We start from the raw sequence: 27,552 nt of genomic DNA, 5'->3' as shown, positions 1-27,552 counted from the left end.
GGTACCTTCACATCACGGGTGATTACAAACACTAATTGCACTTTGCATCAAGTATTAGGAAGTGATTTGCAGAGTGGCTCAGACAAAACATTAAGTACAGAACTAACCTACAAAACACTGAATCACCTGCGGGCCTCTCTGCAGCAGCAGTGTTTGGCAAAGGCATGGCTAGTGCCCCAACGGGCCATCTAGCATACGCGCGGAGGAGCGGTTTCTCAGCAAGGCCACTGCTGAAGCTGAAGGTCCGATGACAGGAGGCAGCTCTGCCCTGCCAGCTCACACAAGCACATCGATACAAGCTGCTATACATTCATTTTGAAAGTGTATTCAAATGGCTGTGCATTTTAATCTGCGAACGTAATCAGCTTCTATAATACTATGAAATTCAGTATTATTATGAAAAGTGTAGTTCCATCTTTTGAAGAAACAAAAGACACGCCCCCATATAGTTTCCTTGTTGCAGGGAATGTAAAGGGTGATCTCACCCTGTAAACTGAGATTTATGACAGAAAACATAGTAAGTTTCTCACCTCTTGCTCAGAGTGAAAGTCTAAGCAAGATGGAGGGGAATGCCAGGGAAAGGTTTTGGATTCACCCTACACGTCCATCTCGTCTCAAAATAAGAGGAGAGCAAGACAAATTTTAAGGAGAAACTCCTCTAATCATTAACACCCAAGGGCAAACAACTCTGCGGGAATGTTCCAGTTCCTGCAGACAGAAATTGGACCTGATCATGCACGTTCTGAAATGATGAGAAGTTCAGGTCAAGCACAAAAAGTTGTTCAGAGCTCAGAACAGGACAGAGGATATGTAAACATCTAATGCCTGAGGTATCACTGCCCAATTTTATATATCCCAATTTTAATGTCCCAACTACCTGCCCACAGAAACAACTTCACTTTGTGCAGAAGTTTTTGGGTTGAAGTCCACCATTACACAGACTTCACACCTCCAAATGCTAGGTGAGAGTATGCACCTATTACAACATAATTATTACCCTAATGCACAAATTAGAAAACAAATGACAAATTTCCATTTCAGTGCAAGTCAAAGCCTACAAATCTGCATGGATTCAGCAACCTAAACACAATATTCATTTGTCAGCATAAAAATATGTCAGGAGTCTGCAATCACTACATCACGATTCCAATTTACAGGACAGGTAAATTTTTACTATTGCATCGGACACAAATTCCTATTTTACAAATTAACATCTCTGTTCAGAAGCAAAAAAAAAAAAATAAAATAAATCAGTGAACATTAAGCATTCCAAACAACTTTGCTGACTGGCTAGAAGTGAGACAAAACAGGCTTAGAGATTTGAACAGATGAAGTACCATGTTTAGAGAGCAAACACCAGATATCTGCCATTTCCAGAGTAGCACGATGCTATACAATAAAATATTCTGATCCACTGAAAAAACATTCTCCATGTGACACCCTAATAACAGAGTACATTTATCTCGACATTCAGTGATAGTCTTTCCTTTGTAAAGTGTAATAGCATCTTCTAGAGTCACCTGAATTTGCAGTTTCCTCAATCTGTTTTATCACACCCAAACCCAGAAGAAGTTATCGCCTGATAAAGCAAACTCTTGTGACAACCATTCTTTTACAGGAACAGCATATAGAAAACAGCTAGGAAGAAAACAAAAAATTTTGAGATTCACTGTCTAGAAACCATTCTCATGTGACTCTGAGGAAAACCAAACCAGCTTATCACTAATAGACAAAACCAGCAAAATTAGAAGGAAAAATCCTGAACAGAAATTACAGTTGAAGGAACTAGATTCCATTAGTCTCCTTATGAACCTTCAGATTGCTGAACTCACCTCTGCTACATTCAGAATAAAAAACTGGAGGCTTTTTTACTGAGGTTGATACAAACAAAAACCCAAATACACAAAAAAAGAAAAATGGAAAGCACAAAACTCTGAAAGCTTTCAATGTTGTTTTGGGATGTTCCTCCCAGGTGTAAAACTGTATCGGGTTTACAGCCAAGTAGAGCACGACTGAGAAATGGTCATCACGAAAATGTCTTATACTCTAAAACCCAAGTCTTGGTGAAAGAGCAGTACTGTGGATGATTACTGCAGTCATCGGTGATCTAGAAGCTGTATTTACTGCCTCTGAGGAAGGCAAAGCATGAGGATCATGATGAAACCTCCTCTAGAATCAGGGGACACAAGTGTGTTGAATTTGTACAGCAGTTTATGCCTATGCTTGTATAGCAAGGTTTGATATTGAGCTATATATTCAAATTAGCCTTGCTCTGAGCAGTGGAGTTGGATCAGATGTCCTAGGTAACCTACATTCATCTTTGATTTTATGATCTAGTGAAGAGGTCTGTATATGCAATTTCCTCCCAAAGGTATTTATTTGTTTGAAATAGCCATCCATACTAAATTTCATTTGCCCATATTTTTTTTCTGAAGCAGCAGTAATATTGAGGAAAACTGAGACCAGGTAAGAGAAAGCAAATTCTGTAGTCCCTGCAACATCATGTTGGCCATTAAGATTTCCTGACAGGAAAAGAGACTGAGATAAAGCTGAGTTTCATAATAGTTTTGCCAGTTCTAGATGCTCTGAATCTAAGTAGAGACATTACCTTTTTCTCAAAAGTCTCTTGTGACTTTTGTTTATGCTTGATGTAGCTGCAAGATTTGAAATCCTGAAAATACTGCAATAATCTGAGCAAATAGCTGCCTTGAGGCGAAAAAGGACCTGCCCAAGGAGGACTGACTGCTGAAATTTGTCCACTGCAGGGAATGCAATGGCAAAACAACTTCAAAATCAATGAATAAAAAAAGAAAACCAAACCAAAACTCTGTCTACCTTTGGAAACAGACATTGTTCTTTGGAAGTCGGATAGAACATTGGTAAAAATGGAGTTGCAAAGGTAAGTACATCTGCAAAGTATTAATGAAGTAAATTAATTGCCTAGAAGATGAGTAACGAAATGCTGTCTGGACAAGGCAGCTGAAAGGACCCGAGATGTGCTAGAAATAGTTTCTCACACCAAGCCTAACAGCAGTGAGTGCACAAATATGACTGGGAAAAGGGAAAAAATTCTCTGAACTTTAATGATTTGCATGGAAAAGCACAGAGTAAATATCCAAGGGAAAAAATTAAGCCAGTCTGATTTACCAGTTGAATTGGCTGATCTTTCACGTATTAACAGAAAGATTACCTTGTAGCATCCCCTCAGTTATCATAGCAAATAGCAATTTGCTACAAGAGTATATACACTTGCAGAGCTCTTCTCTATACAAAGTACTTTCCAGCTCTACCTTTCCAATACTGACATTTCTTAATGTCAAGGGAAATACTCTTACATGGGAAAAAAAAAATAATTTCAACAGTAGACAGATGTTCCAAGTATTGAGGAAGGATTAAAGAAATGTCCATCTTGCTTCATGTTAAAATACACACACAGAGAGAGTTTTACTTTGCATAAATGCTACACAGTGTGTTGCAAGCAAACATCTGAAAATGCTGTCTAGCAATGTATACAAAGAGGCATTCCTTTTTAAGATCTGAATCTTCTGTCTAGGTATATAAATGTTCCATTTCTGAGATTAAGCTACGGCCTTCATTTTTCTGCTAAGTATGGTAATTAAAGAACTGTAAGACTACAGTATTTTAGAAAACTCAAGACATAGCCTAATGGTAAATTTCTGTAGCTCGGGTATTATTCACAGGATCCTAAACCACTTGAGGTTGGAAGGCTCATCTGGTGCTATTTCCCTCTTTCCCCCCTGCACAAGCTTCCCTGCAGGCTGCCCAGGACTATGCCTAGACAGGGTTTTTTTATATCTCCAAGGACAGAGACTCCACGACCTCTCTGGGCAACCTAACCTGCTTCACTGCTCAGTAGTAAAAAAGCATTTCCTGATGGCTGACAGACCCTCCTTGTGTTTCAGTTTGTGCCCACTGCCCCTTGTCCTGTCACTGAACTGAGCCTGTATCCATCTTATTTATATCCTCCCTTCAGATTTACATACATTTATTTACATTGGTGAGACTCCTCCCCTGCCACACCCCCACACCTTCTCTTCCCTAGGCTAAACAGCTCCAGTTCTCTCAGCCTTTCCTCACATGAAAGGTGTCCCAGTTCCTCAGTCATTTCAGTAGCCCTTCACTGGACTCTCTCCAGTACCTCCATCTCGCTCTGGTACTGGGGAGCCCAGAACTAGACATGATACTCCAGGTATGGCCTCACCAGCGCTGAGTAGAGGGAAAAAAATCACCTCCCTCAGCCTGCTGGCAACACCCCTCCTAATGCAGCCCAGGATACCACTGGCTGCCTTTGCTTCAAGGGCACATTGCTGGCTGATGTTCAACTTCATGTCCATTAGGACTCCCAGATCCTTTTCTGCACAGCTGCACTACCCCCCCCCCCCCCCCCCCCGACTTTGCACTCCTTTTTGCTGAACTGCATAAGGTCCCTGTCGATCCATTTCTCCAGCCTGCTGAGGTCTCTCTGAACAGCAGCAAGACCCTGTGGTGTATCAGCCACTCCTCCCAGTTTTGTCCCATCAGCAAACTTGCTGAGGGTACACACTGCCCCATCACCTAGATCACTAACAAAGGTGTTGAACAGTAGTGGATCCAGTGCTGACCCCAGGGGTACACTGCTAGATACTGGACTTAGTCAGACTAACACCAAACAAGCTACTGCATATTTATATATGTAAAAAACCCGTTAGTCTGAGAACTCACTAATGGAATAATGAAACTTTCCGTCAATTCCAAAAAATACCGCCGAAGAATCACACTCTGTGCTTCTGTGGGACGCTTCTGTTGTACACCCTTAAAAAAGAAATAAAGAGTCAGTCTGTTACCTCAAAATATGTCAGTAGTTGTGGGGTTTTTTAAAGACTATTTATTCCAGTTTTTCTGTAGTCATTGTCCATAAGCCTACACACAGCACCCCGTACCCTGAACCATGACAGGAAAACGAATATGTCAGGTCCTTCTGCACAGATATTCATGCCTTCAATTGCTGATTTTTTATTTTCATGTATAGAAATTAAAGGAAAGTTTCTATAAAAAACTTGTGCAAATCAGTTGAAGTTTAGAATCTCTGATTCTTACCTCAAGCGTGAGATTTCTAGAACAAACAGACTAGATGGAGATGGCAAAAGGTAGACCCCCAAAAGAGATGCACAGATGAATCACTTCAGTTCTCTACATGATTAAGCTAACTTCTTAAGTTCTACTGTTCGTGTTGTTACCCAAACTGCTAAGAAGGCAGCAGCCTTTCTTCTGCAATGAAGGTGTACATCTGTCTATCCAGTTATGAATTGGGGCAAAGTAATCAGAATCTAGTTTCATTTCAGTTATGCACACAGAGCTCTGCCTTCAATTAAAACACTGCATGACAATATATAAAAGAGTTTCCATTAAGAAAAGACTTGCAGTATTACCTTTTGTAATTGTTTAACAATTTCTTCATCTTTGTTCAAGTATGGCTTGTAAGAGGTATAAACACCTAAAGAAAAAAAAGCAGCACTTAGCCAAAGGAAAAATAGGGTATGCTTTTAAAAATTAAAATACTGGTAATTTAATTCTGAAGCAACTTATTACCAGGTTTGGAGTCCAAAGTTTTAAGGTTCTTCAGTTTTTTCACTTTCACCTGCTTTGGAACTTCACCTGCCAAAACATTTAAAGCCACCCTACTTGAAATATCCATCTTTATTACTAGATACTACAGCTGATGTGCTATACATTGCACTGATTTTTAGAAATGGATACTTTCATTTAGAAGACTATCTAATACTGTAAGAAGCATTAAGACACACTGGCAACATCCAGGTATATATCCAGAAACATTCAGTAAACATATGAGTAACAGCATACAGGCTTTTCAATTCATATAAGGGTTCCCTGTTTAAAGCAAAAAAACCCCAAAAACCAAACCAAAAAACCAGAAGTACAACCTTCTGAATCAAAGTAGCCAAAGAAAAATACTGACTATATAGCAGTAAATGACTGTTTCATTAATTTCAAATTTCATTTCCTCTTCCTTTGTTCCCCTTAGGGTAAATGCTTTCAGGAACAAATCTTTGGTACCTGTGCTGAAATAAATTGTACACAAGAAATTAAAACAGTAGCCATGGATTTAAGTGTTGTAAAAGAAAATTTAAGTCCCTTTTTCATAGGCCAAACTAAGGTTTTTGGTTTTCTTTTTCAAATATAGCCTCCTCCAGCCAGAAGACCCTAAACCCTGTTAACAACAGTCCTGCAGCCTCATCAGAACCTTTCGCCTAGATGTAGTTGGACGCTCAACTTCAGAAAATGTAACAGTATATAATTGCTATTGAAACTGAAGAGTGAGGAGAAAAGGAGAAAAAAAACACACCACCCAACAACAACAAAAAAAATCACAAGCCCTCTCCTTATCCCTGAAGGAATAAAATTTAAATTTTTAAAGGCAGGTCAGACAGATACATCACTAGAACTTCCTGACTAAGCATTTCACATACCTGCACCAAAACTTCAGAATTTCATACTTGAGACTGTGTATCAAATTCGAAGGCAACCTGTGTATATGGCTTTGTAGAGGTTTAATAGTTTAATTAAGAATCTGTTTTCCAAACCTTCACTACACAGCAGCTAGCTAAGTCCTCCCCACAACCCCTAAAGCCCCACAGGTATTCTGAAGGTGGACAGGCATGATATTTTAAGAAGTAAAGCAAAACTTTGCCTAATGATATTGGGCACAGCATGAAATCTTTAATTAATTTGGTGTATTCAGACATGGACTCTAACATATTCTACAAAAATGGATTTCATGGTTTATTATCCTAACTGGGTATTTATGCATTCCCACTGCCAGAACAAAACAGCGAACCTGTCACAGCAAACTGCTACATTCAGGAATTAAGAGTACTGCAGTATTTTATTACAGGCTAGCAATTGACATGTTATCCAAAGATTACATTAAAATTCTACTCAATCATGTAAAGAAATCAGCCAGCTTGAACAATTAATAATTACCAGAATATCACCAGGTTATAAATATATTCTCAAAATACTGTCACAAACAACTTTTTATGTTATTGCAACATTCAAACTTAGCTTTCATATGGCTCTTACCTTCTGTGCACTCACTGTAAGTGGTTTGTTACATGCATCCTAAAATTAACATCAGTAATAATTTCTCATTTTAATACCTTATTGGTAGACAGACAAAACCAGGAATGTGTGAAAAGTAAAACATCATTAATAATGAGTATTACCACCTTTTACATTTAATAGATGAGATTTGGCAGTACATGACATACAGTACACGGGAGACTAACTTCACTTGACAGATTGACATTCATGAGGATTTGATTAGTATTCAACTAATTAATTGAACTAAATAAAATGTTTGTAAATAAATAAGCCACAGTTAAGTCTTGTTGCACAGGAGTGTAGAAGGTATTTCTACTTTACCTGGAAGTTTAAGATCTCCAATTCGGATAATGTGAGGCCAGTGCTGAAGTGTTTTAGCAAAAAAAGGATTTGTCACCCCTAAAATGACAGATGGTCTAGAAAAATAATGACAATGTTTAGAATATGACAGTAAGAGCTTCCATCTCAATGAAATCAAAAGGTTAACTTTAATTCTTAACTTGAAATTGTTTTCCTTTTGTATTTAAGAGTTACGTTTTAAGTTGCACGTGAGAACACAGTAGTATGTTTATTAAAGTTTTTAAGTTTTAGAAACTAGCAAAACAAGCATATCTTAAAGTCTAAACAATAGTGGAGAACAGAAGTGACATCTGCTTAGGCTCTTGGCTAAATTCTGCCCAACTGCAATGATGAGAACAGGGTATTATCTGATATTTAATGAATAGGAATTTGACCCATGTTTGAAAGACAAATTACCACTTCTCAAGGTTTGATTATAACAAAATCTCAGTGCTTGAATGTGCATGTCAACGTGACTGCTGTTTGTATGAGACTTCTCAGCAAAGCTACAGCTCAGCTGACATGATTAAGAAAAAAAAAAAAAAAAAAAGACACACAACTTCCTTTCCGACACTTTAGCATTCTCCGTTAAAAAGCAGTTACCAAATGATGAAGTACAAGCACATTAACAGCACTGTGCCCAAGCTCACAACCTGTCAGATTTTTCTGTCTACTCTGTACTTCGAATGTGGCTTTGAAGATGCATAGGGGCACCCAGAGAACAAGAGGCATCAAGAGCACAAGGCTGCTGCTATACCATAGGCCTGCAGAATCTGGGATTTACAGCACTGATATGATGGCTGCCATCCATTTTACAGCCAAATGTTAGTTAAGGAGAAAGCGTTACTGCAAGTCTCGCTGGAACTGCCGTATTAAAAACAGGTTATCGTAACTTCTTCAGACTGTTCAAATTTGGGATATTTAAAACACTTTCTGTACATCGCCCTTAACTTCCCTGTTTCTCAAGGCGAGGTGGGGAGAAAAACAAGAAGTGATCTTTCTTTATATTTTTGTTCAATTCTTCTGGCTATACCATGATGGCAACTGGGCATCAATTTCTATGTTAACCTCCAAACTTTTCCAACTTTCATTCCTCCCTCCACTCGCTAATTATAATTATACAGATCTCTCTCTCTCTCAAAATTCATTAGCCATTCACAGATAGGAGAAAAATCTGATCACACAGCTCTGTACCTTAGTAAAATGTCTAGGCCATGGAAATAACAATTTTCTTCTCTCCATTCCATTTTAGAATGAGCAGCACCAAACTGTATCAAGTTTCTTAGAAGTCTTTTCTCACTTGTCACCAACTCAACTTTCCCCAGAAAAATCACTTCGAGTCCTACCTGCTGTTCAAGTATGTTCGTCTGAAAACATTTTATTCCAGGTATTAAGTATTTTTCCCTACTCCTTTGAATTAGTTTCATTATTTTTTGTTGTTTCAATAATCCTGTTAAACGAATTTGCATTACTGACTTAAATTTATTGGGATTTGCAAATGTTTCAGTGTTATCATACATGATTTACAATCTTTCTTCCAAAATGAAGAACAGCATCCATAACAATGTCCCAACAGATTCCTTCCTTGTACTCTGAAAAAATCAACTTATGATGTTTTATCTTATCTTCTTTTCATAGTCACATCATAAGAATCAACATAACAAACTAAGGCTCAGAAGAACTCAAACCAATAGGCATTCTCCTTCTCTCTAGGAATGGATCAGGTCTAACCCATCTTAAATCTTCTCATGCCTCCTTTGTAGGAACCAAATAGCAAGTTTCACACAGAATTGGTTTGGACCAACATACACAAATTGACACTCTTTTACTAACTCGAGCGTTAAAGTCAAGTGAGGCTTTCATTTACACGCATACAAATAATTCTCCAGGTCAAGGTAAACCGGTAGCAAATCATGAGGACTCTTGTTTCATTGCTACTGATGATATAATAGCAAGATTTGGTAAACTACTTGGTAACTTTTAGGAGCGTTAATCTATTATATTTACCAGAACCAATACTGATTTTAAACCACTGAAGTAATTTCTGAAAAGGCACAACAAATCAAAACATCAAGATGAAAAACCTTGCTCCTCTCTCACTAATAAAACAGGCAGAATCTGCATCATCTGGATTCTTCCCCTTCTCAGAGCCATTGCTTTAAAAGCCCGTTTCCAATCTTTGAATTCTTTTTTTGTTTTCTGTAAGAAAGCTTGTGCAATTCTAGCTCTATTTCAAATACTAACATATGTACTGGACAACCTTTCTGCTCTGCTACAGAACAGCAGATGGATTTTTTTAAACATGGGTTACTAAAGTTTAACCAAATTCTTCTTGCAATTATTTTTAGAAACTAAATTACATACTGCACAACCATTCCCATGGAAAACAATCTGAAACATAGTGCCTAAGTTTGTATGTTCTTCCACTGCTGTGCCTCTGGCAACACCTTTGTTGAGAGGAAAAATACAGTACAAAAAGCAACGAAATAAAGAAAAAACCCAACACAACAACACTGCTTGTTAATACATTAGTAAAAAATAAATTATGAAAAGATCAGTGAATCTAGCACACGCACTCCATTCCCAAATCAAGTTGCATTTAGATAACATAATAGTAAGAAATATTGGAGGTATATGCTCTCAAAATCAGAGCAGGATTAAAAAAAAAAAAAAAGGGAAAAATGTGTCATTAAAGCAGTTTCAAAGAGAATTGATTTTGTAGACTGATGCTCTCAAAAAAAGAATCTTAATTTCAGAATTATTTACAACATTTTTCTAACAAATTCAGTGAAGAGATATTTACTTTTTAAATTACTGCCTCAACTAGGACACTGACTGGATTAACTTTACAAAGCAGCTGTATGGACGTTGAATTCTAGAAGTCACCTTGTTTACCAATTGCTTAAAAATAAAAACAAGTACAGAACAATTCTCCAAGGTGCTACTACAGAGCTGTTGCTGCATAGACAAACGCTTATGGAAAAGTGAAACTTTTCTTGCTTTCATATTTGCATTTTACTTATTCTGTACACAAGTATCCTACGAAGCTCAAATGTCGTTTAACTGTGACATTGTTTGATAACTTCTTTATCCTATCTAACTGGGGCGAAAACTTAAACAGCTAATTACTGCACTCTAAGATAAATCTTATTTACGTAAGGAGTCAAAATGTAATTCTCTAATGACAGAAATTTAGAATAGTTAAGCAGTATCTTAAAACAAATTTCTATTTACAAGTGGCTTTGAGCAACACCTTCACAAGAAGTTTGATTTACTTACGGGGCTTGTGTGCGAGTTGTGTATTCCTTGAATTCACTGTCATGTATGGTAAAGTATGGCCTGAAATCACTGCAGTACTTCAATGGTGAAATACAACTGCAAGGTAGAAAGAGGAAAAGCTTGTTGTGTGTATACAGTGCAAAATTTCACGAGACACACAAGCAAATCTAAAATTTGTCATGCTTTGTTACATTCAAATCAAATGAAGATTGCAGCTGAGTGCAGCTACAATGACTCAGTCATTACTTAGGAAGCTCTACTACATTTACCTAACAAGTGCCAACACTGTTTCCGAAGATTCTGATGGTGATGGCGCCATCACAACAAGCGGTTCTCCTAGCAATACTAGTTCCCAAAGCATCTGAATGTGAAAGAACACTGGACAGAAACACCTAAAAACAGATTGTGTTATTTTAACACACTTAACATAACCAGAAATAGTATTTTATTAAGAACTGGATAAAAAGGAAGTTTGCAGCAGTATTTAAGTCATTTGAATAATAAAAACTTCTCTTGTGAAATGGAACATTTAACAGACTTGCTTATTTATTGCAGTTTCAGCCTGCATGTTGTCTGAAATTTTTTTTAGCAAGCTTTACAGAAAAAGAATATTAAAAATAATACTGATAAATGTTGGCTTGCAAGCTATGAGATATGTGTTATGGAAATGTCATAAATCTTTGACTTGTGGGAATTCACTATTAGGAATAAATCAGACCAAACTCCTACCTGAAAAGATCTACTTCATGAACAGTTGGTAAAGCCATGGAGATCTGAGCATCTGCCTAAAAGACATCGCAATGCTTGTTTTTTAGTCATCAGAATACCTAGGTATTAAATGAAAGTCTCCCTTAAATGCTTACAGACAGTAGATGGTATATACCCTAGTTATTCACCACTACTGTACTACTGCAGTATATACTACGTTATCTCCACAAGTACCCATTTTGTGTGCTAAAAGCAAGATTTCCCCCAACACACACACATACCACTTACAGACATGTAACTTTCAGTCCAGAAAAGATGTAAAATATCGAAGCTATTTTAAACAGTCATAGAGCACATGAAGGCACAGAGATTGTTTTTATATCCATCTTCTGTGGCTAAAGATTTAAAATTTGGTTTTCGTCCTCAAAAAGCCCTAGTTTAGTATAGTTTCACCCATTAAAAGGATGCTCAAGTTCAGTAATTTTTTCAGCCAACTATCCTCTTCCAGGCAGGATATCCCTTTTCTGAAGCACTTGGGGTAACTGGGTTAGAATACCTTTCCTATGAAGAATCCAACTCTAGACTCCTCTCCTCAAAGCATCAAAGACTGTGGATTTCATTATTATCAAAGTATATAAGGATTTGCTATCAGTCTTTTATGAACAAGTTTTAAGTAAAAGAATGAAGGCAGATATTTAGCTTTCTCTTGGAGATACATACAACAGAAGGATCTAATCTCTACCTGGTGCATATTCTGTACTATTTGTGTTGTTCCAGGCTTGTCACGGTATGTTGGAATCCGCAACTTTGAAAGAAAAAGAAAGATTATTTTTTTTCCTTGTATCTAATTCAGCAGAGGCCTAAAACGCTGACTTAGACAAGATGTAACATTTAAAGAGGATATACTACCATATGATACTTACTTTAGAGAACACCCACATAACAATTAATACATAGCTGCAGACTACAGATCATTGCTACAGGAATCAATAAATACTACATGGTACTACAATGCAAACTGAATATTAGGGTATGAAATTGTATTTCAGTTAAAGAAGACTATTGGTAACATCAGTCACAACTATCACAACAATTTCAGTAAAAATGTTGGAGAGAATGATCTGAAATAAGGTTATGGGGTTTTAAGGTGGTACAGAATTACTTTTTAGAAAAAATCCTCTCCTAAAATATCAAGACATCCTGGTGGGTATAAGGCAGAATCCAAATAGGCTGAACAACTTAAATAAATTTCACTGACCTCAGTCTGCATCTGTAAGTCTGAGTACTATAAATTTTATCATACTGGAAGCAATTTATATGTAAGAATTAAATCTGACTGCTCCAGCAGTGTTAGAAAAACAGGGACAGTATCACCGAGGATGGCAATTATGGTTTTACTCAGTTTAGGAACACAATTCCAACTGTCATGGATAAGAATTACTGATGAGATAGATGCAGGCAATACCCAAACAAGACATACCTGACACTCATATCATTACCACCCAGCATCCAGAACACTGCTTTATTAAATCTGTGCTTTCAGAACAGCTTCAGAAACTTCTCTTTCCACTCCCTGGTGATGTACACGCGTCTAGCCATAAACCTGAGAGTACCTGCTAAGAATGTACTTCCGATTGTAACCTCTGGATCCATCAAATCCATTTAATTGCATTTCATATGAAGATGCTATGGCTCCCAGAAGCCCAGTTCTTAACAACTTTTAACGTCTACCGTTCTTCCCCATGCACTATATACAATGTCTTTAATAGCATTTTTCAGACTTATTTCACTTTCATTGAAAATTATCAACAGACCAAGAAATTAATTTCTGGTGTGCAGGCCAAAAAAGATTTTTACTTGTTAAAACTTCAGGAACAAGAACGATTGTCATCAATTTAATTAATAATTTGCCTGACTGGAACTTAGTTCTCAGTATTTTGAAGTGTTACTTAATGCTTGATTTGACAAATATAATTAGCATTAAAGTCTCCTAGAATGCATAGTCCAGAAGGATAATAGACACTGCAATTGGTAGTTGTATGGAAACATCACTTTTTAGTTATCTACAGAAATTACATGTTAACCTATGCACCATAAAAGATCTTCCCCTCCTCCCCCCAATCAAGGAATCTAATCAAGAGCTCCCAGAACTTTACTCTGAAAACAAGGCAGAATACAGTGAGTACCTGTACAGTAAAAGGAGGGGAAAACACTCTCAGAGAAAATTAAGTGCAGGAGTATTTACCTTCATTATAATACCCATTATAGGCAAATGCAGTATTTTCCCTGGAATTGGTGCTGGCCAACGATCAACATCGCTACAAACTTAAAGAAAAAGTATAATTTATAACTAGTTTATATATGCTGTAACCCACGATACTGTAGCCACCTTTGTGCACACTGCGATTTTAAATCAGTGCTGACAACCCACAACAGTTCTACTTATCTGTTGATCACTTAAACTCTTAAGTTTTACAGCCTTTTTGACATTCTTAATGTATTATTTTGTTAAAACCATGAAGTTTTTAATTTCAAGAGAACAGTATCCTCTTGCCTTCCCTTTTATGTAGCAACTAGACTTCCAATTAGTTGAAGAAATGTTATATGAGAAATCATGAAGATATATATTAAGAAAATTTGAAAAAGACACACACAGTTATGTACATTAGCTACTGTAGAACAGATAAACACAAGTAGTTAAGGAAAAAGCTAGCTTTCTAGCTCACCTAGAAAGTTTGTCAGCATTTTGTTGTAAACAATTATGAATATCATCACTACTTCTAGCAGTTTCTAATGAGCTTATTTTGTTCATAATACAATCTGTCAAAAAAACCCTGTTTATCTATGGGTGATTAAAAAGTACAATTCCTTCACCAAGAATGGTTTCCACAAATTGCTGTTCAGTGAAAGCACAAAGACATGAATGTTGTATAGGGCAGACAGTACAAAGAACACAGCACTGCTAGGCAAAGAGCAAATAATTTTCCCTTTTGGCCCTCTGGCTCTTGAAGTTCTATAGGTAATGCTGAGGCACCTGTTATCAGTGCCGCCCTGTTGCTTTTTCCCTCTGGTCAAAAACCAACTAAACAAACAAAAAAGAAATAATGCAAAAAAAAACCCCATGCAAGAGGACATTTGTACGGTTGCTTAACAAAAGTTGCCAGAATGCCCCAAAGGACTCAACTTGTGAAGAGTGCAAACTAAGCACTGCCATCAGCTACTTGTGCTGAACTGATCCCGAAACACACAACAAAACCCTAGATCTATGTTTCTTAGGGGCAAGCTTCAACTCTCCCATGGAGGATCCCAAAATTAAATTATCTCTGTTCAATAATCTAAAAATTCAGCCAGTCTGCTAAAGTTTCAACCCTCTACCCTGCAAGAAGACAGAAAGACAAACTAGAATGTGACAGTGTCATTTGTTATTTCTCCAAAAGAAATATGCAATACTGTAAGAGTACATAATTGTATCGCTACCTGCTTCCAGGAAAGCTTCACTTTTTTCAAAATACTCTGGTGCTATTTGCTTAAGCATGGTGCGAAAGAGATGGACATAAGGTAGCTTGCTGATGAGGACCAGTGACTGGAACAGAGAATAACAAAACAAAATATAACTTTTTCACCCTTGCTCTCAGTTCTACTGCAGTTCTATTGGTTATCTGCAGAGAATGTCATGTGTGATTTTTTCCACACATGCAAGTTAACCACACATTTGACTACAGGCAACTGCAACCAAACAATTCCCCGAAGTTCCCAACTGTTTGTTTCTAAACACACAAAAAAAATTCTGTTCAGACAGTGAAGCTGGAACATAGCTTAACTGATATAAAATTAGACCAATTTACTATAAATCAAAAATTAATCTAGTTAAGAGAGCAAGATACTCTTCCTGCTCCTCTGAGGTCACTGAAAAATAATTAATTTCTGAATTAATATTTTCCTAAAAGAACTGAAATTACCTTCTGGAAATAGCCTCTTTTTAACGATTTGTCTCGAACTTGTCGGAAATATACATAGCCATAGTAATATGCTGAATCCTTCTGTGAAAGAAATGAAATAACTCAATACAACAACCTGATACTGTCCTTCGTTCTGAAGCATTTGATATGCTTTTTAAAAGCTTATTTCCCTGCAAGCTCCAAAGTTGATTAGATACAATAAACTAGAAGGATTACTTTGTTTGTTGGCATTTTTTTAAAAATAAGTACTTCAAAGAGAAATGGAAACAGCTGTGCTTTCTGGCTTTACTATTTTTATAATCATATTCTCCTGACACACCATGAAAGCAAAAATAGAATTAATTTCCTGAGGAATAAATCAACACTCATAATTTTGCAAAACAGCATTTAACAGATTTTAGCAGTTAAAAACCTTAAAAGCCTGACTTGAAAAGATAAAAAAACTAGTCTTTCAATGTATTAGTTTTGTAAGAGATATGTGAGAGCATGCTTCCACAATTCAAAGATAAAACATCACCTTCATCCTTCTTACAAAGAGGAATTCAAGTATTTGCCATATAAGCAGATCTAAATTGAGTTTGAGAATCAGACTCCCACTAACATAGTTAAAGGCCTCAATATACCACAAGGACACAATGAGAACAACTTTTTGGTCATTACTTCTTTTAGATAACCGTGACATCTCCAAAAAACGAAGGGTGGAAACAGAGAAACATCTCAACTTTTTTTTTTTTTTTTTTAAGTTACAAAGCACTTCAGATTTCAAAAAAGGTAATGGTTTTTACAACTTGATCTACAAGTCTCTAGTCAGTAACAAAACAGGCCTGGTCCTCAACTTAATTCCTTGCAGTCCAAAATCCATAGTAATAAAACTTAAAGAATAGTTAATGGCACTCACATTTGCTGAGCATTGTCTTTCAGGATATCCAGTTCAGAGATTTTGTTTTTCAAGCATTACATTTAAGCGTGAAGACCCATAAATTAACATTACCCGAAAGAAATTAACTTCATTTTTTCTTATTTCCAACCTTTAAGTAAACTGGTAGATCTCTATCCAATTGGTCCAAAAAACAACACAGTGAGACTTTCCTTCCAGGAGACCGTCGAAATCTAAAACAAAATTGTGTGTCCCCAAGACAACCTATGTATGGGGAAGAGATAAACAACAAAGAGACAGACAGTATTCGGAGTTTGAGCCTTGTTTACAGTCAAAGAGGTATAAAAACTTCGATTTGTTTATTTTACACTGCTCTTGTGCCCTACTATTGTGACCATTTATGCATTTATGTTTTTGTAACTGAAAAATTTGACATCTTTAGCAACAATAAATATCCCACCTTCAGCAAGAAAAAAGTCACTCTGCCTCACAGTGAGTGTATTAGACTCATGTCCTTAAATGGATCTACTAATGGCTGTCCTCCTACTGTTATTACACATTTTATTGGTCTGTCTGTACAGTTCTGATCATCTTAACCACATGTCATTTCTCTGTAGAATCACCATGCTTAGCCTTTTTCTGGCACCAAACAGTTCATACGTAAGTTACTCCGTAGGAGTATATTATGCTGATCTCTTGTAACTCCACTTGCGGGCCTAAGACTTACTGTTTTTGAAAGTCACAGAAGTAGCTGTGGAAAACTGAGTGACACCAAGCACTACTTCCCAGTAATACTCCCAATGAGTTAAGTTTCCCCTCATTTCTATCAAAATTAATTTCTGAAAGAAAAATGTAACTAAGTATAGCGACTATTTGCAGTCTGAAAATAAACTTGGCCTAAGTTCTTAGCAGATATCAAAGAAACTTACTCCAGGTGGAACAGGAGAACTGCAACATCAGAACTTCTATCACAGATACACTCATGGCTATGTTCTCACCATTACAAATGTTGTCTGCTATTAAAAGAGCTCAAAAAAACTTTAGTTCAAGTAGAAACTATGCAAGCTAAACAGAATGTACTGCTCAGGGAAATAGCAACAAGAGGGACTGCTAGAATCTTAACATCATGCAGATACATTACTCACTCTAGCAAACCTGCAAAAAAAAAAAAAAAAAAGTCCCTTTGGAATGCACTGCTATTAACATGAACACAATGAAGACAACCTCCTGAGCACTGCCAATCTGTAGTAAACAAACTAACTTCACCATTGTAAACGTTTATGTCAGTAAGTATAAAAAATAATTTATTATTAAACTTATAGCCATTGTTGAAGTAGTAAGTTTCCAGCTAGCAAAGGACACTTGCTTCTCCATATTGAATCTAATTTCTTCATTAGTGTTTTGCTCTTACAGCTTTCAGACATTAATTTGCAAAGACCTCCAAGAAAAAAAATATCATTAAGTCACTACTGAATATCTGAATTCTTCACAGCTGCCCTGTCTTACATCAGCCAGTGCTGACTGACTAAACAGTAAGGCAGAGCTCCATTCTCCAGATTTAAAAGCTCAACTGAATCTTCTTCTCTTTTAGTCTGATACATGCTGCTGCAGCAGCCACAGACACCCTAAACCCGGAGCCAAATTCACTGGCTGTGCAACTGGCAGCGTGGATTAATACTGGCATGTTCAGAACATTCAGGTTGAGTCTTAGAACCCCTTGAAGTTGTAGCAGGAAACCCACAATGCACCAAAACAAAACCAGAAGTAGAAATAATTATGATGAGATAACCATTCAATTCAAACAAGTAACTAAAGCAAGTGCTTAACAATATGGATCCAAGCATAACAAGAAAAAGCACCGCACCTGCCAGTGACACAGCACTAAATTGGTGCTCCAAGCTTTCATAGCTAGTTTGCTTCATCCAAAGCAAAAAGAAAAAAGCAGTTATAAAAAGCTATACACAGGAGACCTAAAACTAAATAACCCTTAATTATTAATATGTTGAAATATCTTTCATAATATGATGACTTATTATTTAACAAGCTCTTCCGCTATGTGGAATTTGAAAAGATTGGTAAATGTCTATTCTTTCTTCAGCTATCCATGCAGAAAATGCAAAAGCATTATTCTAAAGACATCTGCACTAGGAAATTCAGCTTAAAAAACACAGAAAGTGTTGTGATCTAGTAACTGATTAAATCCATTTCCCCCCCTAAATTCATAGCCACTACAAGTCCTAGAATGATATCTATTTGTAGTCGTAAAAGAAAAAAAAAGTTGAATTTATCTTTTGAGCCACGAAAACCTACGAAAAAGACTGACTTCAAATTTAGCTGCAAACTAGTAACTTCCTTCACTGCTGTATTACACAAAGCTTTTATTTTATGTTCTAGCCTCTGATGAAAAAATAATTGTAACTGACAGCATACACTCCCAGCTAATTTCTACAACACAAGTTTTATGTAGGGAATCCCTCTGCGTAATTTGAAACTTCAACCTACCATGAATGATCAAGAATCTACAGGTTTTTAATAGGCACATTATAAATGGCAAAAACGTGGGATTTTTTCCTGCTGAAAGTAAACCGTCCCTACCATATACCTGTTCTCCTAAAATCAATTTTACTAGCACTCTTATTTGAAAAAATAAATAAATAAAAATCAGCTTTTGTTCCTAATGCGTTATATTTTACCTTCAATACACCTTTTGAAGATTGGACAGATTTATAACCGTTAATGAGAGTAATAGGAAGATACAGTTGACTCATCTTCTCTTTCAATAACAGAAAGAAGCTCTTCCTCTGTTTACATACAGGAAATCCAGAACAGGGAAAATATCTTCATTTTAATGATATTAAGACATAGGGGAAGAATTAGCCAAGATATTTTGTAAAACTATGTAAGAGAGCTCATACACATATTAAAAGCACACGTCTGCATCACCTCGTATCAGGGTGGTTATGCTGCAGAGCAACCAAAAGCACAGAGTAAGAGCAGTTATAGGGACAAATCTGTTACTACAGGTTTTGACTTTTGTAAAGAAATAAATGAGAAAGGAAGCGTCTGTACTTCTGCCATATCTTCTTGCAAGTAGTCCAAGTCATCAGCCACATGCCTCCAGTTCCTCTTTGGCAGCAGAACAGTAGAGGTTTAGATTAAAAAATAATTTAGCAAGCAGGACCACACACAGCGACAGAAGCATCAAGAATAGAGAAGATGTAAGATAACCTAGGTTTTCCCTTCACAAGTTTTCTTTCTAAATGCTTTTGAATTTAGAAGTCAGTTTCACTGTTATGAATTTAGAAAAATAGACATTTATTCCGTTATGAGGAGAGGGTTCCTCCACATCCCTTCCATTTGCTTTATTCAAATTCTGTGACTCGTTTCTACAACATCAATGTTGTTATTTTGTTTAAAAGCGAGATTAAGATGTTCATTCTTTACTTGCAAAGTATTCTGAAACATCTGCATGTGTGTCATCTGGAAGGTCTTACACATGCACATTCCTGACACTTCACTTGCATAAAATAAAAAAGAATTCTCAGACCTTACTGTAATACAGGCAATTACAGTTTCATATTTAACCTTATTTGCAAATTTTCTGTATTGTAGTATTAATCAAGATGTTCATATAAGTATTCAATCTAAAACCATGAATATATACTGTCAAATTCTATCTTTTTTTAACACAGCTTACTCCAACAACAGACGACTAGAGTGAAGAAGTGAAGGAAGCACTTACCTGAATTAGAATCTGGAAAAGACAAATAGCAAATATTGGTTTTCTGAAGGGTGGGAAAAAGAAGAGAGAGCCGTTATATATCCTGAAATTACTAACTTAAAAAGAAATCATGCACTTACACAGCAACCATGACTCACCTCTTTATCGGTGAGTTTTGAATGTGGAGGATATATTACCTACAAAAAAAAAAGTATTATTTTATTTGAAAATAAACGGTATAAACAGTAGGCTTTTATTAAATACTTTAATGACACAGCCCTCAAATACCTGCCTAGCCTTAGGCTATTTTCAACAGTAAGCTACTAATACTATGTTTCTGTTCTTATTTTTCATATGTTTTTAAGCTAAATTGATCACCCATCTTTACAAGGTATACTGGATGCCAGTTGGAGACCACAGAGATGCATTAAAAAATTCAGAGTACTTGGTATTTTTGGTGCAACAGGTCTCAAAAGAGAGCAAGAGTACATCCTTTCAATTTAACTTGCACATACGAAATGCAGCATAGAAACCTAACAACACGTTTATTGTTTGAAATCTGTTGCAATGCATAGTTAGGTGGCAGTCATCAAAATTCAATCACAAAACATCCTTTATATCACTAGCAACTCTTGAAGGATAAACACTGGACCCAAATGAGAGCTGGGAACTGTGAAAGCTCAAGGAATACACTCAAAAAGCCATGGCTTCTGTACTGACAGAAAAGTAGTAAATTTATTTATTAAGTTTTTACAACACAGAAATCAAGAACGCTGCAACACAACATAAGATATGGAAGCACCATCATTAAAAAAAAAACAACACCAATGCATGTATAAAATCAGTGATTATGCAAGTAAGTGAGAAAACAACATACAGGAAAGAGGACAAAACTGAGACTTAAATTTCAGCTAAGTTGTTCCTCAAAAAAACCCGCAAAACTACAGAAATGGGTGGCTAGCTTGTAAGCAGAGGAAATTCAACATAAATTCAAAGATTGTTTCAAAGAAGGTTTCAGGGCTTCCACAGATGCAAGCTTATCCAAGAACAGAAGTTCAATGCAAGAACACTAACTTAGTCTCGAGTCCTTGTATTGCCATAACGCTAACATCCAGTTATCTAATGTAATTTTGTTCACCAAAAATATAAGTAAACGTATTTCCTGCTCTATAGAAAACAACAAATATATCCCCCAGCTGGTCTCCGACTTAAGCAGACTTTCTATCCCCAGGCCATACAGTGTTCCAATCAGTATCTTTTTCCCTCAGTCTTCTGTTCAAAGATGTCCAGCCATACAACTTACTATTGGTATAACTACATCCAGAAGCAGACATATGAATGGAATACCTGCATACTGCATTTACTAAACCTATCATCACCTTTTTTTAATTTCTTAACATTTTGCTATGCTATCTTATGCTAAGCAATACACTCCAACGTAACTCAGCAGTTGAATGATGCTGAAATGATCTACTCAGATGACTGGAGTACAGACCAGGCTTGAATCCATGCTCCTTTCCCGCACTAGACAGTGTATCTTCCCACAACGCCAACTGAAACTAAGATTATTCTTACTGCAGCAACATAAACTGAAATTATTCTTACTGCAGCAACATAACAGGCCTTAGTTATGTGGCCATCTTATGTGGACATTCATTTTATGCATGCATTCAACTAAGATTAACGCCACTGTTAACAGAGTTGTTTGCAGACAGGACAGTGGCTACGCCGTGCTTCCCTCAGCCACTGAGCACATTATCTCCTTAACCCACAGGTTATAAACAAACTCTTGTCTTTGTTGCTAACAGTACCACAAAGCGTCAAGCGAACAGAACTTAGATGATGAGCACAGTATGCTGGGTTTTTATTTGCATTTCGCTTGCAGCCAACAATGCGTATCAATGCCATTATTTTAAATATTGTAATAACTAGCTTGGCTGAATTTTTAGGCCAGTGTGGCATACATTCATGCCAGCACCACTTTAATTAAAAAAAAAAAAAAAAAGAAGAAAAAGAGAAAGCGAAAAAGACAAGGTTTTTCTCCCTGCACACCCGTTGCTGCACAGCCGCATGGGGAAGAGGGTGGAACAGGATGTGAAACCGATCCAAATGAAAATTCTGTTTTCCACTTTCTCTCCCAGCCCGAGCAGTCCCAGCGCAGCTCCGCGGGCAGTGTCACCGCCGCCCGCCCGTTGCACCCGGTGCGGGAGCAGCCGGGAGCCACCACCTGCAGCCCGTCAGTGGCACCCGCACCCGGCGGCCACAGCATGCTGCTTCCAACACTCAGAGAATGCATTTGCATAACCCCTGCGATCCCGAGAACACTAATGAGGAAGACCACTTGCATTCACGTTATTATTACGCTCTTTTAAAATCTTAACGTCAAGATGTCACGGAAAGGGGTGCTATTCGTGTATAAAGAAACCGACGAGGTATTTAACACAGATCCTGGCACCAGCATAATGGAAAGCGGTTGCTGAGCACAACCGGACTCACCTGAGGCTCCGTGACAGCTGCCGCGTCCCCCCCGCCCCCCGCCGCCTTTCGGGGTTTTGCACAACCGCGCTTCCCCCCGCACGCCGCCCGGCTTCCCCCCGCCGCCGTGCAACGCCGGCACCAGAGGAAGTACCCGATTCCGGCGGGGCCCCGCCGCCGAGCCGCCCGCCCCGGGGGGGAGCGGTGCCTGCCAGCCCACCGAGCCCGGCGGCCGCCGCCTCACGCACCTCCACGGCCTGGCCCAGCTCCAGGTCGAAGCCCACCACGCACACGCAGTGCAGCCAGGCCGAGAAACGGTCCCAGGGCAGCAGCGACAGGCACCGGTCCGGGCCATCTGGCTCCGCCAGCGCCGCCGTCGCGTCCTCCCCGGCCTCAGCGGCGCCGCCCGGGCTCCGCTCCCGCAGCGACATGGCGCTGCCGGCCCGGCTCCCGGCTCGGCCTCGGCCCCGGCCTGGGTCCCGGCCCCGGCCCCAGCCCCAGCGCCGCCGCGGGGAGTCACGTGACCTCCGGCGCACCGCCCCCGCCGCGCTCCCCCGGGGACTGGAGCCGCCTGAAGCGGGAGAGTCCAAGCGGGCACCGGAGCGGAGGGGGCGAGCGGAGCCGGAAAGCCCAAACCATTCCTGGGGCGGCGGGGGCGCGCCAGGCGCGCAGCTCCCCCCCGCGGCCCGCGCGGGAAGGGACGGGCGGCCCCGCCGCCCTCGGAGCGCCCACCCGCGGGCAGCCGCCGCTCGCGCCGCGCGGGGGTCACACCGAGCAACCGCCCCCGAGCGCACGGCGCCCGCCTTCACCGGCGCTTCTGCGGGGGAACGCGCGGGCGGGCAGGTAGATCTCCGTTCTCTGTCCCCGTTTGGCCGTCGGCGCCCAGCACCCCCGGGTGGGATGAGGCCGTGCTCGGTCATGAATGGCACCGCAGGCGTGCCCGCACCGCGGCCCGCGCAACGCTGCGCATCGCTCGGGAGCCCGCGGAAATTCCGCACGGGCTAACGGCTGGGGAGCTTTGCCCTGCATAGGAAATTGGAATAATAAAAAGTGAAAGCATCCAAATCTTTTAAAACCTATTTTAGTGCCTTAGCCAAAAGCCAAGCTCTTTATTTAATAATAAAAGAGCTTTCAAATGCTCTTGGCGCAATCCATGTCCCATTTATATTTCAGTAGGAAACGTTTTCTGGAGTTGAAAGTGCTAAATAGCTACTTTATTAGGGGGAAAAAAAATAATCCCCCACCCAACCCGTAACTTACTTAGTTACTCACACTAGACTTTTGGTTGACTGCTACTGGAACAGCCGAAACCGTAGCAGATGCAGACAGGCAGGTTGCCCGAATTCTACGTGCTGGTTTTTCCCCAACAGAAGTTGCAAATACTAAACCTGAGATACCACATCTGTACATACTTAATAGAGAAATTACACCTCTTCAGATGCACTGCTTCCTTAACACCCATTAACAATATTTGTTTATCTATCAAAACCAAACTACTAGAAATTTTAAAGTATGCTTTGATCATGATAGTAATTTCCTAGACAAAGGAAGCACAAACATACAACTCAGACAAAATTGTAATACGCAAAATTATCATTGTAATAATTTAAGATATAGCCGCTTTCAGTTATCACAAACCATTTGTGGCAAAGTAAATTTTAGATATAAACCAAGATATGAATGGAGTTTGGTAGCGTGCAGCGGGAGTGGCTGTACAGGAAGGCTCTTGCTGTCTCTAGTTGCTTCAGGTATTTTACCATGATGCCAGGTTAAGATTCACAAACTTCTCCAGTAGTTAACTCCCAAGTTCTGTAAAAGATTACTATCCAAAATAAGACATGACTAAGACACAGCTTCATCAGGTTAAACTCAGAGCAATGATTCTGCAGTGCTATTTCATTTGCTGTTTCCATTTAAGAGCTGAGACAGGGCCTGGCCAAAAGCCTTATCGCTTGGTTTAAGAGAAGATACCACCTTACAGCTTCTTACAAGCCTTGCCCTGTTTCCATTCTTGCTATCATGGGCAGAACAACATTTTAGCTACTATTATCATGTATTCCCTTTTGGGTTTTGCTGGCATCTATTTCTAAGTCTTCATGTGAACAGAAAGTATAAACATAGACAAGTAAGAAGAATAAAGTACTTCAGACTGGTATTCTCTGCTCATTTTGTTCGACAAACAATACCCAATAACTTAATTCCACTTGCTGCTTAATGGAACTAAACTTTCAGCAAGAGAAAGTTCAGAGAATAGAGACATGATCTTTGAGAAAGTAGTCACTGGAAAAAAAAAATAGGATTCTCACCTACTGAAGATATTCCTAATTACTAGGAAAACATTAAGTTCAGGAAGATTTTCACCTAGCCATTTCAAATACATTTTAGTTTTGGTAAAACGCAAAGATCTTCCTCAATTGAGAAAGGATGTCAGTTGTGTAAGAAAAAAAAAAAAATCTACATGCATTTTAAGTATTGTAATCTTTAGAACTGAAATTGACTGCTTTCTCCTTCAAGAAGTGTATCAGCGCAGGACAAAATACAGGCTTCAGAGCTGAGAACCTATTAACAGAGAATGCTTTGCTATATTGCAATACAGTCTCACAGAGCAGTAGGACTCTGCATATGGAATTTGCCCTTACAAAGCTGTATGAACTCCGCCTCATTTTGCAGAAAGCCAGCAATCTGTTCATATACATATTCGGCGGGGTTTGCACAAGAGCATCTTCTAGAAAAAGCATCCCCTGTGACGTCAGTTGCTGGAATAAAAATGAGTGTAAGCCTGTGTAGGACAGCTGGATTCTAAAGAGCCAAAACCGTTTGGCATTTGAGCCTATCTTGCTTTCTTCCACCCTCTATCTTGCTCCTACAGCTGCTATCGCTACTGCTCTATTCCGCCTCTCTCAGCAGGATGCTTTCTATCAGGTAGCAGCAAATGTTGTGTTGGCTGCTGGCTGGCCAATTTCCATCAGCTTCAGTAGGGAGTGACTCTGCAGGCTGTTCACATCCACTGAGCAACACCAAAAAAATGGATAAACATCTTTTGCTCATCTCACCTTCCCCCTCCGCCCCCCTCTTTGAGATTTCAGTTTAAAGCAATACTTTACTTGCATCTGAAAACTAGATCTGGTCTAATAAATACATTTATTTAAAACAAACAAACAAGACCCAGCAATCTCATGCTTATTTTTACAACACTTTTCCTTATTTTTCAAACAGCCACAAAACATGAATGCAAACATTTCAAAAAGTCCACCTCATATTAACAGAAAAGCAACTAAAAACAGGTTACAGGATAACTGTGTGATAAAGCAATGAAAATGCCAGATATACCAGCTTACCTAATTTCATTAGAAATGAAGAAACATTGTATGTAAGATTAGTTATACGTTAGCATAACACTGTATTAATAGTATGCATGTTATGTTATACTATTTATATATACCATATACATGTTATTGACATAAAACTGGTATATATAGACAGGATATATAGAGTACATTTATAAACAATGTATTTTATATATAACTGTATAAATATAAGCATATATTCAATATCTAATGTAAATTAAACAGTATATTCAACATATGCTTACTATGTATAATACATTAATATAATTGTCTGTTACATTATTACAAGTACATACTGGGTACAAGTATCTTTTAGTAAGCTTAATGCAAACTAGAAATGGGATCAGGGAAAGGTCTGCATGACAACCAGATAAATGGAGAATCTACATGACAAGAGAGGATTAAGCCAGTTGAGTTTTTCATTCTTTCAAAAGGAAGCTGAGATATAATGCACTTGTTTTTTATATAATCAGTCAGAGTTAAAAGATCAGGAACAGAAAGTAAGTCTGAAACTAGAGAACAATGATAGTGCTACAAGAAAGTGTAACCACCCTTCAATAAATCTGGGCTGATAATTAGAATAAATTTTCTAATCACTGAGAAGTCAGGTTTTGAACAAAGTTTTCCAACACGAGGATTGGGGAGTAAAGTCCCAGTAAGTTTTAAGGAGGAGCTCAGTGAGCTTATAAAAAGGATTTTGTGTGACCACTGCCACTGGAAGCAGAGGGACTCTGGTCAAGCACACACATACCAATGTCTTCTACAAAGTGGTTTACATAGTGGTTCAAACTGTGTAGCAAAGTACTTCGTTAAAACTGAAGTGGAAATCAGCTCTTAGATATATTACAGGCTTTCTGTTATCTGTGATCTTTACTAATCTAGGGCAATCTGGCTCTTTTTCAATGCTATCATGAAACTGGCAAATAACCTATTAGCAAATACCTGCTATTTTCTGGTAATGATCATCATTCAGAGAACATGATTTCACTCCATTTACTTCTCATGACACACCAACATGGACAGAAACACGCTGCTAGAGAACACATTTGTAGAATGTATATGTATTCAGAAGCTCCTAAAACAAACAGGTATCCAAAAATTCAAATGGGATTGTTGCTGTCTTGACATACACTGCAACTGCACCATTTACTCCTGTGACCGTCCAGTGACAGGCGCGATCATCCATGCACAGAATATTGTGAATTTTGTCAAGAATTGCAACCAGAATATTTCAACAAATTCTAGAACCACCACAATGTCACAATAATCTTGCCATTCCTTAATGAGCTTGCTTTGTGAGACCACTTTTCCTACTTAAGAAAAAAGTGATTATATTTTCAGTCCCTGCAACTCAAAAGCAACCACAGATCACCAAATATTGGTCTGACCTAGTCAGTCTGACATGTCATGCAGCTAGTCCTCCCCCCAGTCCTCTAGTGGACACAAAGTGATTGCTGTGAACCACATTTTTGTAGTGTCAACATGCAAACTGACACATCTATAGCTCCAGGAAGATGAACCTATTGCTCTGAAACAGTTCTACACTTTTGACAGTTCAGCTTGATTCTGAATGTCTCAGAAGTTGCTTCTGAGGCAATTTTGTTTTGCAAAGGATACATTAGGATGTAAATAACAGTTCAAACTTTTCTATATACTTCCATATGCTCTATGTAGCAGTAAATGCCTTCATAGACTGTCATATTTTAAAATTTGGTATGGCTTAAA

The 27,552-nt window shown here is 38.4% G+C and overlaps 1 protein-coding gene across 3 annotated transcripts in view; it reads right to left on the bottom strand.

The window, feature by feature from the left end:
- DENND6A (DENN domain containing 6A) overlaps positions 1-23,122 on the bottom strand; it is a 28,306-nt gene extending 5,184 nt beyond the window's left edge. The window contains exons 1-15 of one of the 3 annotated variants that reach the window (XM_056336995.1): positions 22,729-23,121; positions 20,164-20,202; positions 20,027-20,069; positions 16,436-16,548; positions 15,408-15,488; positions 14,926-15,031; positions 13,694-13,773; positions 12,191-12,253; positions 11,470-11,525; positions 11,010-11,132; positions 10,741-10,836; positions 7,444-7,538; positions 5,590-5,655; positions 5,430-5,494; positions 4,723-4,812 (exon numbers count right to left, since the gene is read on the bottom strand). In XM_056336995.1, coding sequence (XP_056192970.1) covers positions 4,723-4,812; positions 5,430-5,494; positions 5,590-5,655; positions 7,444-7,538; positions 10,741-10,836; positions 11,010-11,132; positions 11,470-11,525; positions 12,191-12,253; positions 13,694-13,773; positions 14,926-15,031; positions 15,408-15,488; positions 16,436-16,548; positions 20,027-20,069; positions 20,164-20,202; positions 22,729-22,911 — 1,299 coding nt within the window. In that variant the 5' untranslated portion in view covers positions 22,912-23,121. Of the gene's footprint in view, positions 1-4,722; positions 4,813-5,429; positions 5,495-5,589; positions 5,656-7,443; positions 7,539-10,740; positions 10,837-11,009; positions 11,133-11,469; positions 11,526-12,190; positions 12,254-13,693; positions 13,774-14,925; positions 15,032-15,407; positions 15,489-16,435; positions 16,549-17,213; positions 19,084-20,026; positions 20,070-20,163; positions 20,203-22,728 lie in introns of those variants that run through there. The other 2 variants (XM_056336996.1, XM_056336997.1) reach the window with 2 other exon arrangements.
- Positions 23,123-27,552: the final 4,430 nt, after the last annotated feature.

Source organism: Falco biarmicus, chromosome 4 (genome assembly GCF_023638135.1).
Source record: "Falco biarmicus isolate bFalBia1 chromosome 4, bFalBia1.pri, whole genome shotgun sequence".
Classification (NCBI taxonomy): Eukaryota; Metazoa; Chordata; class Aves; order Falconiformes; family Falconidae; genus Falco; species Falco biarmicus.
Note: the sequence above shows the minus strand (reverse complement) of the source record. Positions and strands in the feature narration are given on the sequence as shown.